Raw genomic sequence first — 10,186 nt, forward strand, 5'->3', positions numbered from 1 at the left:
TTTTTTTTTGCAGTACACGGGCCTCTCACTGCTGTGGCCTCTCCTGTTGCGGAGCACAGGCTCCGGACGCGCAGGCTCAGCGGCCATGCCTCACGGGCCCAGCTGCTCCGCGGCATCATGTGGGATATTCCAGACCGGGGCACGAACCCGTGTCCCCTGCATTGGCAGGCGGACTCTCAACCACTGCGCCACCAGGGAAGCCCAGAGAACTCTATATTTTATGCCAGATTATATAGGCTCAGTGTGATAAGATATCTCTTGAGGAAAATATGACTATTTTCTCAAAGTATAAACTTCATTTCTGTATATAAAGTACAGATTTTATTAGATGTTTCTGATTTCCAAAATAACAGTATTAGGATATGCCTCATTTTAGGCTTTAAAAAACTGCATAATAAAATAGTGTAAGTAGGTATAAAGCTAAAACACAAAGCACATATGTATTTCTTTCTAGTGTAAAGGAGAAGAGTGTCATGTTTCTTTCTGAACAGCTGAAAGGTTCCCAAAATTGCACTAGGTCACCCTAGTAAATTAACATGAGTGCCACATGACATTTAAAATTTTTGAGAACGCATCTGTTGGACACAACACAAAATGCTAGCTCAAGGTAGTTTACATTCTCAGTGATAGATAGCATTATATTCCTTCCCATGGCAGTGCATCTTTGCAAAACTGGATTTTCAGCAGCTGAAGTAAGTACTACACAAAAAGCATAGTGGAACAGGAATACTGGCAGTGTTCAAGCTGATTCCAAGGTTTGAGAAGTTGTGCAGCAACCACCATTACTTGTTAAATTCTTATTAAGTTGTTTGCACCTAACTGCTTAATAAATGGAATCATTAGGCATTTCTTTTGGTCTAGGTGTACTGTGAAAAAACTATAGAAACAGTAAAGGGCAACATGAGCTGAGAAAGTATTGGGGATGTCTGTGGTATATGCAAGAAATACACTAAAACAAAAACGTTATTTCACTGTTCATTTTCTACCTAAGAGATTTTCTAAATAGTCATATAAGAAGGGGAAAAAACATATACAAACATACAAAGTTTTGATTTTTATTGAAATCTTGTGTTAGGTATCAAACAAAATTTGCTTTCTTCAGATAAAAATATTCTCTCAGATGTATCCAGATAACTGCTAAGTCTAAATTGGTCCTCCAATGTCTTGTTTTATTTTTACTGTCCTCATGAAATGTTCATATACACTTAGGATGTTCCAAAAAAAATTTTTATCGTGTAAAGGACCGTACATGACGACCTCTACCACTGCCTCCACTAACAAACTTTCCTCTTGAGCCTCCACTGCCGCTATTTGCACTTGCCCAGGAAGGCCCCAGTCCCCCACGACCTCTGGAAGCACGGTCACGAGGACTTGGGCGATAGCCTATAAAAGAAAAGAATATAATTTTTAGTTGCAACATCCTTTCCCTTCCCATTACATAAATACTAATCTATACCACCAAGCTCAAACCAAGACAGGGATTACTGTTTGCTCCTTTAAAACCCAAGTGCAAGTTCTGTGAATGTGTTGAAGACCACTGAGTTGTCCACTTTAAATAGGTAAATTGTCTAAACATAAGAATTACATCTCAAATAAAGCTGTTATTTAAAAAATGTCCATTTGGGACTTCCCTGGTAGTCCAATGGTTAACAATCCACGCTTTCACTGCAGGGGCACAGGTGTGATCCCTGGTAGGGGAACTAAGATCCCGCATGGTGTGTGGTGCAGCCAAAAAAACAAACAATGTGCATTTGAAACCAAAAGCTACACCTGACCAGAATTTTGGACTTGACATAGGAATGTTTTAGGGGGGGAAAAAGGGTTATATGCTTACATACACAATACAAAACTGTAAACAGAAACAGAATACAGTTGACCCTTGAACAACTCAAGGGTTAATCCAAGTATAATTTATAGTTGGCCCTCATATCCAGAGCTTCCTCTGCAACCTCGATTTCAACCAACCATGGATCCTATTTATTGTTAAAAATATCCACATACAAGTGGACAACCCTTGCAGTTCATACCTTCATTGTTCAAGAGTCAACTTATATACTCTATGAAGACATCTCGGTTTACTCTGGTCAAAAAGGTACCTTAAGGATTGATTTTCCTTCTTTATTGAACTATAAAAAAATAGCACATCAACATGGAACTATACACACACAGTTCAGAATCTAAAATTCTGAGTATTTATACAGGAGATGTACACTGGGCACTCACTCACAGAAATAAAATTAAATTGACTTTAGAATTATATGTCTACATTCTAAAATATTCTCTCCCAGAATGAGAATATATGACATTCAACAATCTGCAAAGGATTCACCTCCCTCTCTCTCAGAAGTATCAAGTAAGAAGAAAGTGTACCTGTAGAACTAAGTGGTCGTAATGGTGGAAGAGGGCCCCTGTTAAAATTGCTCTGGCCTCCACGACTTTCATTGTAAGTTCCTCGAGGAGTATTCTGAGCACTCCAACTGGAACCTCTTGTTCCCTCCCGACGACTGTAGTTTCCTAAACATAGGCAACATGATCAAAATCTACTTTTTCCACAACTTCAACTGGATTAAGGAAGATATGAAATGTTTTTCTTAATTTTCAAAAGCAATGGAAGACAAACTATGAAATTTTGTACATGGAATAAAGGTAGAGTGGCAGCATCATATGTAGTCAGAAGCAGAGGCTCTGGAGCCAGACTGCCAGGGTTCAAACACTGGTTCTGCCACTTATATTTTATGTGTCCTGGTCAGCTAACTGACAAGTTTTCTCTTCTATTAAGTGGGGCTACTAAAAGAACCTATCTCATCGGGTTGATAAGAGTATTACATGCAAAGTGCTTAAAACAGTTCCTAACAAAGTTATGGGTTTATTATTAATGTAAACACCTATTCTCTTTTGCTCCCACCCTCTGAACTCAGAAGCATGAAAACATGTCATCAATCCACTAGTAAAATATAATTTCTACGTTTATATTTTAGAACTCAGATTCTAAAATCTTGAAAAATTTAAAACAGATTAAATATAACATTAGGAAGCAAGTAGATAAGAGAATCAATGGTGAACTACACAGAACAATCCTAAGGGAACTGTTGATAAATACAACTGTGAAAATTATGTATGGATATTATTCAGAATGGATAAACACAATTCTCAACATAAAAAGGAAAATAATTAGCCAATACTTCCTTTAAAATCATCACTAAATATGCAATTAATCAAAAATTAAATTAAAAAATGATTTTTCCTATACAATAAAATACTTTGCAAATAGTACCATCGGCCTAGAGCCAGATTAACTCTAGTAACAGAAAAATACTTTATCTGAATTGCTTCTATTCAAATCACTTCTATTCAATATTCTAATGTTAGAATAACTCATTAGAAAACATACATAATTCATTACCTTTTGAAGCAGGTGGTGTAAAAAACCTATTCTGACTGTGAAAAGCACCCCGTCCTCCCCGATTGCCTGAAAATCCACCACGAGAAGAAATCTTCTGAGATACTTTGAGTGGCCGTTTTGGTGGGGGTATTCCATCTTGAGGGACCACTTCTTTACTTTCGGCTGCAACAAAGTCATCCACATGCATAGACGGTGGTCTGCTTGTGTTCTGTTTTCTCTGACGAAAAATATCATGGGGTCGTATACCCTGTCCAAATCCTCCCCTGCCCCTTCCTCTTGGTGGTGGCACAACATGAGCTCGTTTGGCAGGTTCAATGTATTCAGATTTTCCACTATGAAAACAAAAATACTCCATGAAAACTTTCTCCTTTACACATTTCCAGTGAAAATATAAGTCAATCTTTGTAATACTGAAAACTATATATCAATTATTTCTTATTCCAATTTTGTTATTGCAAATATCTCTATGACTTGCCAGGGAAATACAACAAAACTAGCTAAGAATGGTACTCACATTTTATTGATATGACTAACAATTTTTTAAAATAATCCAGTTTGCTCTTTTTCAAACCTTCTGAACTCTCATTAAGTACAACAATATAATAAGTGTACTAGGTATGTCCTGGCCAAATTATTATCTTTTAAAAAATTCAAGGGCTTCCCTGGTGGCGCAGTGGTTGAGAGTCCGCCTGCCGATGCAGGGGACATGGGTTTGTGCCCCTGTCCGGGAGGATCCCACATGCCGCAAAGCGGCTGGGCCCGTGAGCCATGGCCACTGAGCCTGTGCATCCGGAGCCTGTGCTCCACAACAGGAGAGGCCACAACAGTGAGAGGCCCGCGTACCGCAAAAAAAAAAAAAAAAAAAATTGAAAACAATATTCATGACTCAAGTATTATGTCAGCTTCCTTTCTCCTTTAATAGTCATGTGTCTATCACAACACATTAAAATAAATAAGCTTACTTGACCCCAACCAAGATCTTTATTAAAAGAAATTTTACCTTGAAGTTATAAAGGTCTCATGCTTGTGCTTCCCAAGTTTGAACCCTTTAGTAGTCTTGGTTCTTCCTGGAGATGATGGTTCTGACAAAAACGAGCGCTCTAATTCCGAGTGCAAGTCAAAGTCACTACAACATTTTTCAGAGAGCTCAATCAAGTCAACCTTTACCTGCAGTCATAAAAATGAAACAAAACCAAAGATATATCTTAAATGTAACTATTAATGTGACATTACATTTTAAATGTACTATTAATATAACATTTGATTACAGGAATTCTTATCTCCTATAAACTATATTTGAGTCTCATAATAAATCAATGATAGGCCCTTCATCGTTTCAAAAACCAACACCATTGGTAGTTTAAAAAAAAATACCTTAGGAATTCAGCTGCTTTCATTTGGGGGTGGGTGGGTAGCATTCCTACTCACAGAAGGGCTATTAGTCTGGGAAACCTCTGCTGCCTGACAAGGATCTCAGTATTTCTCTATATAAAGTAACAATGGAGTATCTCCAGAACTTTTCCAAAATAATCTGAAAATAACATACTCCACAAGCCTTGTATAGTCACTACATATTATAAAAGGATTCTGTGCCACAGATCTCCTAGTTCTATGAATTTAATGAGGTTCCAACCTAAGTCAACTTTCAGAAGAATGAAAATTCTGTTTAAGTTTTATTCAAATTAATCAAACCTAAAAGACCAAAAATTTCCCTAAACCCCATAAGGTCATAACCATCATCTCAAGACAGCTGTGATTCAACATAGTTAGAACAAATATTTTCAACCTGTGATGCCAAATATGGTAGCCACTAATTACGAGTGCCTACTTAAATTTAAATTAATTAAATCAAAATAAAATTCAATTCCTTAGTCATACTAGCAACATTTCATTGCTCAAAAGCCACATGGGGCTAGTGGCTAACTGGACAGGGCAGATTATAGAACATTTCTCTCACTACAGTTCTAAAGAATCACTGAACAACTGACACTAAAGAAAAAAAATTGTTTAATGCAATTTTAATTCAATTGCATGTGATATTTTAAAGAAGGAAAAGGAGTTCTCAATACACCAAATACACCATAAATGTGAAGCAAATCATTCTTTTAGTTTCATTGTCCATAATGAATACTAGCATTTTTTGGACCAGGGAATATCCAAATATATTTCTTTCTTTGAGTATCCACTCTTCTTCTGGAGTACCCTTCCTCTTGATTTACAAATAAATCTGATGTTATCGAAAAAATATATATATTTTTTAAATCAAGAAAAAACAATATATGGTACAATAAGATGTGACTGAAATCATCCTCCCTATGAGAATCATTAAACAGACTGCATTAAAATCTTTAACTATACTTTTACCTATTCAGTATCACGTTAAAGAATGTCAATTTGGATTCATACTATATTATTTTAACAAATATATTTTTTACATTTCCCCAGATTAAGAGCAGATACCACAACAGAGCAGATTCCTCCCTTTAAACCCAAATATAGGAATTAATTATAATTTTGTGGGATACTATTCTATACCCTACAAATATAAGAAACCAAAGTGCTTCAGAGTACATATGCAAAAATGTGATTTTCCACTCATTCTCAAATATACAGATCACTAACTAGAAAGAGGCAAAACAGGTAGCGTAAAAAAACGAAGAGTCCTGGACACCATTAAGTGGGCAACTGACATAAAAATAATGCAGTACTAGTCCCAAGACAGACTTTTTAACAGCCATATAATATGTAATCTATTTTAGTCCTAACAATATGCAAAGAAACAAAAACATCAACAGAATTTTTTTCTAAATATTTAGTAATAAAATTACTTATACCAAATCCAGATCTGTATCAATCTCTTCAGCCTGAAATGGAGTGAACCACATAGATTTCAACTGATCATCCATGACATCAGCTAGCACATACGCAGTTCTAGAATACAGAAAGTATTTGTTAAAAAGCAGAATTCCAAAATTAAATATTTTAGCTTAACTTCTAAGTAAAACATGTGAACAGCACAATTAAAAATATTACCCTCTAAAAGTATTAGTAACATTAGCACTTAAAAAGACTCCTTCAAGAAGCTATTTAAGAATTAAGTATCCTTAAAAACCAGTAACTTGGAAATTAATCCAGTTATGACAAATTTTGATCTTTCAATAAAATCAAAGAGAGCCCTGGCTTTATTCCCAAAAAGCCAAGTTTATAACACTGTACCAATGTGTAATTTTTCTAAATTTAGAGTATAATTTCATCATATTAAATATTCATTATGCTCTAAAAAGGACAGTGCTCCAAAGATCAAGAGGCATATCCTCTAGACCAGGGATCAGTAAACTATGACCCCCATTCTGCCAGCCTGTTTTTGTACAGCCTGCAAGCTAGGAATGGTTTGCACATTTTTAAAGCTTTTTTAAAAAAAACAAAAGAAACAAGCAAAAAGCTATAGAAGTATATGCAACAGAGACCGAATGTGGCCTGCAAAGTCTAGATTTTTTATTATCTAGCCCTTAGAGAAAAATAAGTTGCTGGCCCTCTCTAGATCCTAGCCATTAAATATACAATATCTATTCAACCACAAAACATTGCTTGTTTTACCTATTGTTAAACAGATTCTGGAGAGATTCTGGAGCTGAAAGTACTGGTTCTACATCCTGGTCACCAAGAGGTAAAGGATCACCCGATGACTCCAGCATCTGCTTAAGTCCAACCACATTGTCCAACAAAGAATCCAGATTGTCATCATCTTTTGAATGCTCCTAGATATAAGCAAAAGCAGAATAAGAAGGTGCAGGTAAAACCTGAACATTTATGCCCATCATCTACTGACTCTTTAGTAGAAAAGGTGGTATTATTTCACTACTAAGAGATTTGGAACACCATCAAGAAATTATCAACTTAACATTAAACATATTAAAATAAAACAAACACCAAAAACGATTGTTGTTACTTCTAAAGTAGTAGCAGGGGCCACCCTGCATTCAAACAATAGATAATTCAAAAAGTACTGCCTTCATGTACTCCTTAAAATTCATAATAGTATGGGGACTTCCCTGGTGGCACAGTGGTTAAGAATCCGCTTGCCAATGCAAGGAACACGGATTCAATCCCTGGTCTGGGAAGATCCCACATGCCGCGGAGCAACTAAGCCCACACGCCACAACTACTGAGCCCATGCGCTGCAACTACTGAAGCCCACGTGCCTAGAGCCCGTGCTCTGCAACAAGAGAAACCACCACAATGAGAAGCCCGCGCACCACAACGGAGAGTAGCCCCCGCTCGCCGCAACTAGAGAAAGCCCGCGCACAGCAACGAAGACCCAGTGCAGCCAAAAATAAAACGTAACAAAATTTTTTTAAAAATTCATAATAGTATGGAAGACTTCACTCCAAATTATTAATTCAGAGTATAAATACCCGACTGAGAGTTCACTGTTTTAAAAAGTCACTAAGAAAACTTGTACAAGTCAAACTGAGAAGAAAATATGTCTTGGGAATGAGCTCTTCTTATTTTGTTTTGTTTTGTTTTTTTACCAAAACAAGCTTCTCTAGTTCAAGGAACAAATTTTCTGGACTTTCTTCTTTGCTTTGTAGAAGCTGTTTTAACTCTGCAGCATTAATACTCATCGTCCGTGATGGATGAGCTCCCTCTACTTCCATGAGACCACTATCATCTCCACAACATCCCTGTAAATGTCACACACAAGTTAAATTTGAGAGCAGAGAAATTTGCAAAAAATGCTTCCAAACTTACTCAGATATTTAAGACTGCTGCAATCTTCCCCTCAATGTTTTTGTTTTTACATCAGTATGAATGGCTAGTTTTAAGAATTAGTCAGCTCAAAGCTGAAACAAGTTTTCTTTAAGACTCACAAAATAAATAGGTAAACACTTGTATTCAAATTACTGGCACCAACATTTCTCAACAAAAATATCCAATGATAAATAACACTGGCACTTGCAGGAAACGTAATACATTAATTGATACTCAAGTTAATAAAATGCTTGCTATAACAGAACTAATGAAAGCTGAATTTGTTTTTCTGGAGATAAGGCAACAACTAAGAAAACAGTAACTATCATATTTAAGACTATGTGCAGTCATACAGAAAGTTAACATTTTCTGCTTTAAAAAGTATGCCACATAGGGCTTCCCTGGTGGCGCAGTGGTTGAGGGTCCGCCTGCCAATGCAGGGGACACGGGTTCGTGCCCCAGTCCGGGAAGATCCCACATGCCGCGGAGCGGCTGGGCCCGTGAGCCATGGCCGCTGAGCCTGTGCGTCCGGAGCCTGTGCTCTGCGACGGGAGAGGCCACAACAGTGAGAGGCCCGCGTACCGCCAAAGAAAAAAAAAAGTATGCCACATAATAAAATGAATATGGGAGTGGTGAAAAAAATTCACCAGGCAAAACAAATCTCAGTTCATGACAATAAATCCGTCCATATTGTCACATATGAAAGAACACTTAAGTAGTTTCAAATCTTCAGAACACAGCCCTGTTTTAAATGGCTCAACATGAATATTGGTCCTACCAATCCAAATGTAAGAGTCAGAATTTTTAAATTAACAGTAACAATTAAAATTTGTTTGTAGCTCCTACCATTTGTCCTATAACTGGACACATTTCGGTGAAAACTAAATGAAAATTATTCTTCACAGATTCCCACTCAATCTGATACTGTGCTTGAAGCACACTTGTTCCTTTCAGAAAACACTAGACTGAGGAAGTCATTTACATTGGACTATGGAAGAGGACATACAGTTTTAATAAGAAATTCAATAAACCATTATGTCTACAAGGGTTTTAACTGCTCTGTTGGGAGGTAGCAATGAAGACTAGGTTGACGATGGTCTAGTTCATGTTTTATTTTTAAAAAATTAAACTAAATGAGTTAAAAGCAATCAAAATGCACTAACAGACTGTGAACAGTTATCTTTAAAGGAACTGTCCCCTACATGTTGTTAAAATGTATGAATTACAGACTAAATTTATTTTATAGAAATAAGTATATTAACCAGAATACAAATTATCAAGGCATCTATCTGACTTCTTTCCTCACTCTTAGTTATTCATACCACTTTAACCAGAGGTGGGAAGTTCAGTATAGCTGAATCAGAAAGTATTATAATGATTATTATTTTTAAAGGTCAGGGAAAACAGAAGAAAATCAGTTTTTTAAAAGAGAGGGGGAAAACTATGAACTAATTAAAATATTTGGAATGATGTAAAATTTTCATCTCTCTCTACTATCTTGCTTTTTCATTATTATAAACAGAAACAGTTTTAAACAACATAAAATGCATTTTAAATTCTATTCTACCTGTTATTAAAAGTAGTCTTAGAAAATCTAAGGTCAAATTTATCACAATTTGATGTTTTCTATATATACATTACTGTGAGAATAAAAGAATTTTTAAGGAGATTTTTTTAAGCTATACAGTTATTTCAGAAAAGTGAAAATTCTATCAAATTTGTGATACCATTTCAAATCTCCTTAATCATTTGTCAAACACTTCAACTATTAAATTATACAAGACACTGTACAATTACACTGGGAAAAAGCTAGTAAGACATGGTCTCTGACCTAAGTGACCTAACAGTCAGACAGTGGAGTAGGAAATGGTAAATAGGCATATAAATGATCTATAAAAAGAAATCATTCAATAACATGCTGTGAAGTGTACAGAAAGAAAAGTAATATCAAAAGGCTTCACAAATTGGGATGCATTAAAATAGGCACTAAAAATAGGCACTATAAATAGGCATAGTTTGACCAGGGTGGGG

The 10,186-nt window shown here is 36.0% G+C and overlaps 1 protein-coding gene across 1 annotated transcript in view; it reads right to left on the minus strand.

Annotated features, from left to right (window-relative positions):
- Window positions 1–281: 281 nt before the first annotated feature.
- VIRMA (vir like m6A methyltransferase associated) overlaps window positions 282–10,186 on the minus strand; it is a 63,934-nt gene continuing 54,029 nt past the window's right edge. Inside the window, exons 18-24 of the mRNA XM_007453245.1 lie at window positions 7,936–8,088; window positions 7,001–7,161; window positions 6,238–6,334; window positions 4,404–4,570; window positions 3,404–3,735; window positions 2,371–2,514; window positions 282–1,383 (exon numbers count right to left, since the gene is read on the minus strand). Coding sequence (XP_007453307.1) covers window positions 1,229–1,383; window positions 2,371–2,514; window positions 3,404–3,735; window positions 4,404–4,570; window positions 6,238–6,334; window positions 7,001–7,161; window positions 7,936–8,088 — 1,209 coding nt within the window. The 3' untranslated portion in view covers window positions 282–1,228. The remainder of the gene's footprint in view (window positions 1,384–2,370; window positions 2,515–3,403; window positions 3,736–4,403; window positions 4,571–6,237; window positions 6,335–7,000; window positions 7,162–7,935; window positions 8,089–10,186) is intronic.

Source organism: Lipotes vexillifer, unplaced genomic scaffold (assembly GCF_000442215.2).
Source record: "Lipotes vexillifer unplaced genomic scaffold, Lipotes_vexillifer_v1.1 scaffold1038, whole genome shotgun sequence".
In the NCBI taxonomy this organism is placed as follows: Eukaryota; Metazoa; Chordata; class Mammalia; order Artiodactyla; family Lipotidae; genus Lipotes; species Lipotes vexillifer.